The 9,962-nt window shown below is 47.0% G+C and overlaps 1 protein-coding gene across 2 annotated transcripts; it reads left to right on the forward strand.

Moving 5' to 3' along the window:
• On the forward strand, positions 1-3,723 carry Ap5s1 (adaptor related protein complex 5 subunit sigma 1). 2 transcript variants are annotated; one of them, XM_028878600.2, is made up of 3 exons: positions 1-318; positions 876-1,086; positions 2,647-2,928. In XM_028878600.2, the coding sequence occupies exons 2-3, from the start codon at positions 911-913 to the stop codon at positions 2,825-2,827; spliced, it is 357 nt and encodes a 118-aa protein (XP_028734433.1). In that variant the 5' UTR covers positions 1-318; positions 876-910; the 3' UTR covers positions 2,828-2,928. The 2 variants fall into 2 exon arrangements, with proteins under 2 accessions (XP_028734433.1, XP_028734432.1); XM_028878599.2 differs by having other exon boundaries at positions 9-318; positions 2,643-3,723.
• Positions 3,724-9,962: the final 6,239 nt, after the last annotated feature.

Below are 9,962 nucleotides of genomic sequence, written 5' to 3' on the forward strand. Positions count from 1 at the left end.
ACGCAATGGAGCCGCCGGGGAAGGGGGGGGCATGTTGGCCGGGGATGATGACGCGCCCTCCCGGCGGCGGAAAGGTGACCAGGGGTCAAGGCCTACAAATCTAGGTTCCCTTCCTGAAGCGGGTTTGCGAACCTTCCTGTTGAGTAACTTTGAATTCTTGATCTGTTTAGCCTTAACCGGGGCTAACCACTGTGTCCCCTCAGCCTTGCGACCATTGTCTCTTGTTGTCCAGAGCAGCCAGGGACTCCCCCCATGTATCTGTAGCTGACTTGAATTTCTGATCCTCTTGCCTCCGCCTCCCGAGTGCTGGGATTTCAGGTATGTGCCACCATCTCTTACTTTTGAAATAGTTTTGGTTAACTAGATAGATCCCTTTGGATCTATCTCCCACTTGCTCTGTACTTTCTCTCCCAACTGATCAGTTGTAGATGCGGCATTTAGAGGTATTTGTTTTCTAAAGCAAAGACATGTTCCTGCATTCAAAACCAAGTGGCGTTGATCAAGACTTCCGTCTCATGGAGTCTGGGTTATTTTTGTTCCAGGAGCAGACATTGCATTCAGCTGTGGTCCCTTGATTTCCTCCAGTTCGTCATTTTTTTTTTTTTTTTTTTTTTTTTCCTGAACTCTCATGACCTTGATGCTTTGGGAGATTCCCGGATAGTTTTGCAGAAGTAGGTTTAATGTTGTATGAGATTTCTCCAGTCATGGTCCTTGTTCTGTGATGCAGACCAGACATTACATTATTCAGAGGCTAGGTGTATCTAAGTAGATAGGTGATCAGTGAGTGTCCAACCACAACACTCTGTGGACACACTCCCAGGCCACACCCTTCTTGAGGATGCCTCCTTAGTAGGGGTTTCACTTTCTCCTCATAGGTTTCTGGCTTCTCTGGGACATCCACCCTGGAGCCATGGTCCACGCCTTCCTCATCCATACCTTGAGGGCCCCGAATTTGGAAGATACAGGCCTTTGCCGAGTGCTCTACTCCTGTGTCTTTGGTGCTGAGAAGTCACCCGATGATCCACGGCCACATGGTGCAGAAAGGGACAGGCTCTTCCGCAAGGAACAGATTTTGGCCGTGGCCAGGTAAAGTCACAGCCCAGCCCAAGCTTCATCAAACAGAGCTGATTATGAGGGACGCTGGGGTAGGACAGTGTAGGAAGACTGAGAATCATGTTTTCCCTGGTCTCCCACCACTGTTTGTAACTATTACTATGAAAAAGAGTTAAAGAATGCGATTGTCATGATGGTTCTGGGAAGTTCATGTATATTATTTAATCCTCACAGTCTTCTGAGGTGGCCATAGTTATTATCTTCACTTTACAGAAGAGTAAACTAAAATATGGAGTGTTTGAGGCACTTAGCCTGACTGAGGTTATGCATCTAAAAAGTGGCTAGAAATGGAGTTTTGAGTATAGGCAGGCAGACTCAGGCAAATGAAACATGCTTTACAGTGGAGATCTTCAGAAGACAGAGAACATGATATATTAGGACTCTACTCTGCTGAATGCCAGAGACTCAGAGCAGTTTTGGAAACACTGTATAAGAGAAGTGGATAGACTGGGACCTTCCCACCCCAGACCCACATGAAGTATGCAGCTCTTTGCCAGCTCCTGCCACCCCCTTATTGTCAACCTGGTTCCCTTCTTGCAGCACAGACAGAGAACTAAACGATGGCCTTTTAGAGATAGTTGTTTTGTTTTGAGACAGAGCCTAATTATCTAGTTCAGGCTGGCCTCCACCTCTCTGTTTCTAGGCTGACCATAAACCGATCCTCCTGCTTCAGTCTCCTGATGCTGGGATTATAGGTATGCATCACCATACCTGGCTAGACAATTGGCTTGAAAGCCAGTCTGTGAGTGACCTAATGTAGAACGTGATTCAGAAAGCAGCGGAGGCAGCCTTGGCAGTTACATGGGAGGTGCTCATGACTTGGCAAAGGGTGAATGGTTGAGAGGTCAGATGGCCCCGTTGGATGTCTTCGTTCTTCTCATCACTTATGTGCCTCTCTGTGGAGGAGGCTTCCATGAGGCAAGTGATACAAGAACTCAGCTCCTCGTCCTTTTCCAGCCTGAGAAGCGGTGTTGAGATCCTGTCTTCTCTTGGCCATTTAGAGTAAAGTGGTTCAGAGCCTACAGGCTGGAGCCTGGATTTCTGTATCATCACATTTCCCTGGCTCTGTGTCTCTGGGCAGATCACTTAAGCTTTCTTTCTTTCTTTCTTTTTTTTTTTTTTAAGATTTATTTATTTATTATGTATACAGCATGTATGACTGCAGGCCAGAAGAGGGCACCAGATCTCGTTATAGATGGTTTTGAGCCACCATGTCGTTGCTGGGAATTGAACTCAGGACCTCTGGAAGAGCAGTCAGTGCTATTAACCTCAGAGCCATCTCTCCAGCCCCACTTAAGCTTTCTAAGCCTAAGTTTCCTCACCTAAGATGTGAGATATTAACAGCTCTCAGCTACAATGGAAGTTGTGAAGTTGACAGAAGTGTCCGTGTCCGTGTGTGTTCGTGTGTGTGTGTCAGTGTGTGTGTGTGTCCGTGTGTGTGTCCGTGTCCATGTCCGTGTCTGTGTGTGTGGCCTTGGTGGTCTTCCCAGGCCTCTCAGCTGGCCAGTCTGACCTGACGCCTCTTCCAGACAGGTGGAGTCACTGTGCAGACTGCAGCAGCAAGCATCTGGATGTCCCTCCACAGACCTGCAGCCTCAGTTCTCAGATGAGCCTGTGTCCTTGCATGAGGCCCCTCATGGAGCCTTCTACCTGGGAGCTGGGGACCCTTTCCAGGAGCCACAGACAGTGGTGTGGCTGGGTGTGCTCTCCCTAGGCTTTGCCCTGGTGCTGGACACCCAGGAGAACTTGCTGCTGGCTGAGAGCACCCTCCGGCTGTTGGTCCGTCTCCTGCTTGACCACCTCCGGCTGCTGACACCGGGTAGCAACTTCCTGCTGCGGGCTGACCGCATTGAGGGAATCCTCACCCGCTTCCTGCCGCATGGGCAGCTGCTTTTCCTCAATGACCAGTTTGTCCAGGAGCTGGAGAAGGAATTCAGTGCGGCTTGGCCCCGCTGACCCTCCACTAGAATGAGGCTTCTTGAAAGGACGAAGAGGGAGGGTAAAGATTACATACTTCAAGGAGAAGTTTGGCATCTGCCTCTTGCCCAGGCTGCGTCCTAGTCTGGTGTATGATGGCATTGAGGACAGATTGATTGGCCAAGCTGGCAGGAGAGGCCTGGGTAGAAGACAGGTGGCTGGCTGTGCCTAGTCTCAGTTCAGTGGAATTGCAGAGCATCCTGAACCTGGAACTGCCGTGTGCGCTCTTAGACTCTGGAATGTTCGCCACAGTAGTTCTCGACTCCACTTCCTTCCTGCCCTCCTAGATGCCTGCACTGGAGCAGTTAATGCCTGCCAAGACTTTAGCTCACCTTCTCTGTAACCCCAGCACAAAAGGAGTCTTTGAGACTCCCTTCAAGGGGAGGGAGCTGGGCCGGTACCCTGACAAGCCCTGGGGCCCTGCCTTTGTCCATCATCAAGGATTTTGCCAGCAAGGCCTGTTCTGCCTCCAGCTCCACCACAGTTCAGAGCAGGGCGATTCTAAAGCTCCTTATGTGCCAGACCTATATATATCTGCCAGGCAAGCTGAGAGCTAACAGCTTGTCTCGTCTGCTGGCTGGCAAATGCCCAGGTGATGTCTTACTTTGAATTAAAAATAAATGGCTGTCTGACTTTGTCTTCTCTTTTTGTGCACCTGGTGGACGCAGTGCCCTCCTGTGAGGGAGCCTCTGCCTGAGTGACCCCTGATCTCCTCGACCCTGCTACTTGCTCGAGCACCCTCCTACGAGGCTCCCTTTTGGGCCTCCGTGGCTCCTCAGTTGTTTCTCTGTGCTCCTTTGGGTTGGTGGTGCTTGCTTTTCGCTGTAGTGTGTGTCACAGGTGGTTGGTCAGTGCGGATATGGGAGAAGCAGAGGCGGAGGCCTTTCTGGAGGGCAGTTCTGACCTTCCGCTGTGGGACCTGAGGACCAAGCTCAGGCCACCCAGCTTCCTGGCAGGCACTTTTATCAGCTGTGCCATCTCACCAGGGCATGAGGTGTTTTTTCCAAAGTAAAGTGAAGCCCTTTTTTTTATTTCAGAAATGTTTCCCCAACTTAGGTCGTTAAGTGGCTATTGTGGTTCGTTGTTCCATCCAGTGGCGCAGTCGGTAGATCTGTTGCTAATCTTTCCCTACCCTAAGTGTGGCAGATATCAGAAAGCTCCAAGTTACTTTTGGAAGATGGCTTTTTTGTTTACAGTGAGGAAGGAGTCGCAGAGCAGTTCTGCAAGGGAGGCACAGTTTACCTTTTAACCACGGAGGGAACCTGCAGGCTGCAGAATGAGGCTCAACTGTGTCCCACACCTCTGCCTTCTCGATAGTTCCAGATCATCCATCCAAGGGGGTTGGATCTCACAGTATTCAAATGCAGTTTCTTCAGCCCCCTCCTCTCTGCAGTGAGATGCCCGGTCCTCAGTACCACCCCAGCATCGCAAGATCTCATGGAACATTTGGGTATCCACAACATCATTTGCTCTACATTTCTGATTCTGTTGTGTTGTCAGTTTCACTTGGGTCTCAGAACATGTTATTCTTTCTGCTTTGCTCTCTAAGCATTTAATACATGCTGTTTCCACTGATGCTCACTCACAAAAAAACAAAAAAAAAACAACCAAACAAGCATTTGCATTTGGTTATAGCTGAATATTATGAACATTTAGGGAGATAGAGTTATACAGAATTAAGAGAGAAAAAAATCTCGGAATTGATTATAGCATCCTGGTATTTGCCAGTTATCAAACACTATAATGAAATACCTAAGGCTAGATACATTTATAAAGAAAAGAGGTTTATTTAATGTAGGCATAATTTTCTGTCCTGCCAGCCAGCTCCCAAGTAACCACACAGAGACTTAATTATAAATGCTCAGACGATAGCTTAGGCTTGTTACTAATTAGCTCTTGCAACTTAAATTAACCCAATTGTTTACCTACTTTCTACCATGTTGCTTCGTACCTTTCTTCAGCACGGCATGTTCATCTTGCTTCTCGTCGAGTCTCCTTGAGACTCCATCCTCTTTCATCCCAGTGCTCTCCCCCGTCTTTAAGTTTGCCTAACCTCTTCCTGCCTAGCTAATGGCCATTTAGCTCTTTATTTTATTTATTTATTTATTTATTTTTTATTTTTTGTTTTTTGTTTTTTTTTCGAGACAGGGTTTCTCTGTGTAGCTTTGCACCTTTTCCTGGAACTCACTTGATAGTCCAGGCTGGCCTCAAACTCACAGAGATCCGCCTTCCTCTGCCTCCTGAGTGCTGGGATTAAAGGCGCGCGCCACCACCGCCCGGCCCATTTAGCTCTTTATTAAACCAATGAGAGCAGCACATCTTCACAGTGTAAAAAAAAAAAAAAAACTATTCCACAACAATTTAATTCCCAGTTTTGAGTTTAAGCACTTGGCATCAGCTTGGCTCTGGTGATATCCTCATGTTGGGTGGCAATTCAGTTGTAGGGTAGAACATGGGTAGGGAGAGGAAGAGAGAGAAGGGAGCTGGCCACACAGGAAGCTAAGAAACAGGCAGGAACCAGTTATGACCTTACAGCTCTACTGTAGGTGAGAGCTGGGGGTGCCTTATTCCGTATTCTCAATTGTAAGAGCACATTTGTATGTCTTTGGAAGGAAAGTGCGTCCATCTACTGGTTTGTTCTCAGTTAACCTGCAATCTTGATGTCTCAGGATGAATGCAAGGCTCTGTGGCCTTGGGTGTCAGTGAACACCCCCTGTATTCCACACACAGAGAGGGAAGGAAAAGCAGAACTCAGATTCAAGCCCAACCACTTGAGTGAGACCAGAACAGACTTTGGAGTGACTGGTTGTTTTTATTTCCCCTTCCCATGTAATCAGCCTGCTAACCATGAGGGGAAGACAGACTTGAGGAATGATAATCCTGTCTTCTCAGACTGACCTCTCTGAATGGAGTGAGGTTTAAAGATTCATTCTTTTTTAAAGGTTTTTATTTTATGTGTATAAATGTTCCGTGTGTGTGTGTGTGTGTGTGTGTGTGTGAGACCATGTATATGTATCCAGTTCCCTGGAGGTCAGAAGAGGGCATCTGAACTTCTGGAACTGGAGTTACAGATGGTTGGGAGCCTTGTGGGCGCTGGGAACCAAACCCAGGTCCTCTGTAAGAGCAGAATGTGCTCTTTACTGCTGATCCATCTTTCCAGCCCCAAGATTCAGTTTTTGTCTCTGTTCACTGGCATCTGTAAGTGTCCAGCAATGAGGTCTGAATTCAGATATTTGGATTACCTTAACTACCTCTGAAAGGTCTGCCGTATACCAGACTCACACTTATGACCCAGATCCTAGAAGTGAATCTGAGAGACAAACCCCAGCACTTTGATTCCCCAAAGTTCCTAGCCATTCTCCAAGGGGGTTTTAATCATTCCTGGTCTCTGCTTGGGGCCTTTGCCTCCCAACAATTCTCAGGTTGACACTTTTTTTTTAAAGTTTAGGGCTGGGGAAAGGGTTCACTGGGTCAAAACACTTGGAGTACAAGCATGAGTACCAGAGTTTGAGTCCCGGAACCATGAAAGCCAGGCTCAGTAGCCCACATCTGTAACTCCAGTGCTTCTGGGGTCAAACGGGAGGCAGAGACAGGGCAGCGCTGTGGGCCAGCTCATGTGGTGTATACACACAATGGCAAACACCAGAAAAGAGCCGTTTTCAAACAAGGTGGAAGGCAAGGATGGACCCCCAAGATTGCCCTCTGACCTTCAGGGTGCCTCGTGCCACACATATACACACACAGCACACACACAAATAATATCTTAATTAAAAAATGGTTTTTTTTTTTTTTTTTTTTTTTTTTTTTTTTTTTTTTTTGAGGGCTGTAGTGGAAGGTCAGGCCTTGAAATCAACCCATAGTCCTTCAGAAAACTGTGGTTGTGGGTGTTGGGAGTGTGTTGCTAAGTAGCGTGGTTACATAGCAAAACCTGATCTCAGCATGGTAAGGAACCATTAAATATATGCACAGTGTTGTTTCTTTTATGTAGCTAGATAAATATCTATGAGCTTAGTGGACATTGAGGATGGACCTCTCTCCTTGTACCCTAGACACTTTAAGAACCAGTATAAAGTCTGTCTTGTCATGTCAGTTCAAGCAGTGGCCCCTCTGGTCATTGCCCACTTTTTACCTTGAGAGTGCTTCTGTTTATTAAATTCTTTTTATTGTAATCCTCCATCCACGCTATGCACTGCATGTCTCTTTCAAATTAATTTAATAGAGGGTATAAGAAGCCAGACAGAGAGCAGAGCAAGACAAGCCTGGTGTCAGTTTCTATTTCTAGAATGTTATCATTTGAGAGAGAAATCCTGCTTCGTGGCCGGTGGTTTCTAGGGAATTCTTGGGGCTAGGAACTCTGCCGCTGAGTGCTCCAGATGAGGCTAGAGCTAGAACTGGACATTAGTACACACCCATGATTTCTGTCCTGAGGGAAAGCAGGTGAAAAAGTGGCCAGAAGGCCTCTCAGGAACAGTCACCTGATTTATGGTGGCAAGGTCAAAGCAGTGTCAACCAGGCCTTGCCAGCTTAAAGGGCCATGAGCATTTGGAGCAGCAAAGATTTCACCTGAGGCTGGAGAGAGGTGGCATCTGGGCATTGCTTGGGAATCAACACTTGAAGGACCAAAAATGATATTAAAAGCCTTTGGCAGTCCTCCATTTCATATGGTCTTGGGATGTCCACAGGATAAGAACAAAGTGCTGGCAGGCAGAGCAAACTTCAGCCTCAGGGAGGCCCAGGCAAGGGCTGACAGTAAGAGGTAAACACACAGCAGCAGTTTCCTGGGTCCACAGATTGTAAGTCAATAAATAGAAGGAAAGATCCTAACCACTTTAAAGAGCAGAAACATAAAAGCCTCACGGTCGGGCATAATTAAAAATAAACAAAGTCTGCAGAGACCTCCAAACAGCCTGGGGATGTAAAACTAGAGAATGAAAGGGCAATGGGGAGCAGGCTCACGGTACCTTCCCGGAACACTTGGGCGTCAGTTCTCCTAAAGGTGGGAGTGTTGGGACACAGCCTGGCCAAGGGATCCAGGTGAAGTTCCTTAGTAACAGGACTGACATGCCTGTGCTGCAGCACAGGTTTCAAGTGTCAGGAGTGCCACACCTGAGCAGGCTTGGTGGCACATGCCTGTAGTCCCATAGGGAGGCAGAGAGGCAGGAAGAGTGAGCGAGTGCTTCAAGCCCAGCTAAGATTGTCTCAAAAAGCAATCAATCAATCAATCAATCAATCCATATTTAACTATTTAAAAACTACACCTGAGGCAGGTGAAGTGGCTCAGGAGACCACTTAGGGGGAGACCCTGGATTGAATCTAGCCACAAAACAGAAAGAGACAGACAGACAGACAGATACTCTGCATCTGAATCTGATCAGGAAACCTCAGACAAACCCAAACAGAAGGAAATGTCTTGAAGACTTTTTTGACCTGTTCTTAGCAGAAAGAGCAGGGCAGTGAAAGCCAAGGAGCTGCCACTGTTTAGGAGACCAAAGACTGTTAATTCAAAGCATTGTGGGATGGGGTCAAGGATGCAACCTGGAACCCACAGGCTTTCCAGGGTGCACAAAAAAATTTAGGAGGCTCTGCGAAGTTAGGTGGGGAAATGCATCATACTTTCCACAAATCACTAATGGAAACGATACTTCCTTTTTTTTTTTTTTTTTTTTTCTTTTCCTGAGACAGGGTTTCTCTGTGTTGTTTTGGTGCCTGTCCTGAATCTCACTCTGTAGACCAGGCTGGCCTCAAACTCACAGAGATCCGCCTGCCTCTGCCTCCTGAGTGCTGGGATTAAAGGCATGCGCCTCCACCGCCCGGCTAGGCACATTAATATTAAGTAAATGTAACATACCTTAGCTAGTAAATTCTGTTACAGCATGTGGAGGTTTTTGGTATCTTCCTAGAAATTTAAAGACATTATTCTGCTTATACACTTTACCAGACAGCCCCAGAAAATACTGATTCAAACAAGGGATCATGTCTACAGAGTGAGTTTCCAGGATAGGCTCCAAAGCTACACAGAGAAACCCTGTCTCAAAAACAAACAAACAAACAAACAAACAAACAAACAAAAACCAAAACAAGGGATCACATCGGTGAGGCAAAAAGAACAACAGAGGATAAGAATCAGACCCGGAGCCGGGTGTGATGGTACATGCTTTTAATGCCAGCATTCAGAAGGCAGAGGCATGAGGGTCTCTGTGAGTTCAAGGCAAGTCTGGTCTTCATAGTGAGTTCTGGGACAGCCAGAGATGCCTAATGAGACTTGAAGAGGCCTAATTTAACATTAGTGCAGCCATGACAGGCTGCAGACTAACAACACTGGGACTAGGCCTCACCATTACAGTAACCAGGAAAAACCACAGACTGTACCCTGCGGAGGACCAATCAGAACTGAGACAAATAAGTGCCAGGTGCTCCAGAACACTAAGGAGAGCTCACATCACTTGTATACAGGCTGCTGATTTTCTTGCAGCAAGGTCAGTACCAATCCCCGTTTGACAAGACTTCTGTTGCCTCATTCCTGCCCAATCAGGAGCTCAACCCCCATCTGAATCAGGAATTCCCCTACCCCCATCTTTTACGCCTTAAAAACCCTGCCTCAACTGAGCTCAGTGTTCTCCCTGACCTGACGGCTGTTTCAGAATGGACAGGAAGCCCAAGATTAAGCTTGCAATAAAGGCTCTTTGCTTTTGCATATGAACTTGGACTCCTGGTGATTTCTGGGGGCTCATGACATGGGCATAAGACTCTGTCTCAAAATAAATAAAAATATAATATAATATATCATATAATAGAAAAAGACAATAAAGCCCTGGAAACACATTCTTCCTTCTCCAGGTTGGTCTCAAACTCCCTGGGTAGTGGAGGCTGAC

The sequence above is a fragment of the Peromyscus leucopus genome, chromosome 4, assembly GCF_004664715.2.
Source record: "Peromyscus leucopus breed LL Stock chromosome 4, UCI_PerLeu_2.1, whole genome shotgun sequence".
Lineage (NCBI taxonomy): Eukaryota > Metazoa > Chordata > Mammalia > Rodentia > Cricetidae > Peromyscus > Peromyscus leucopus.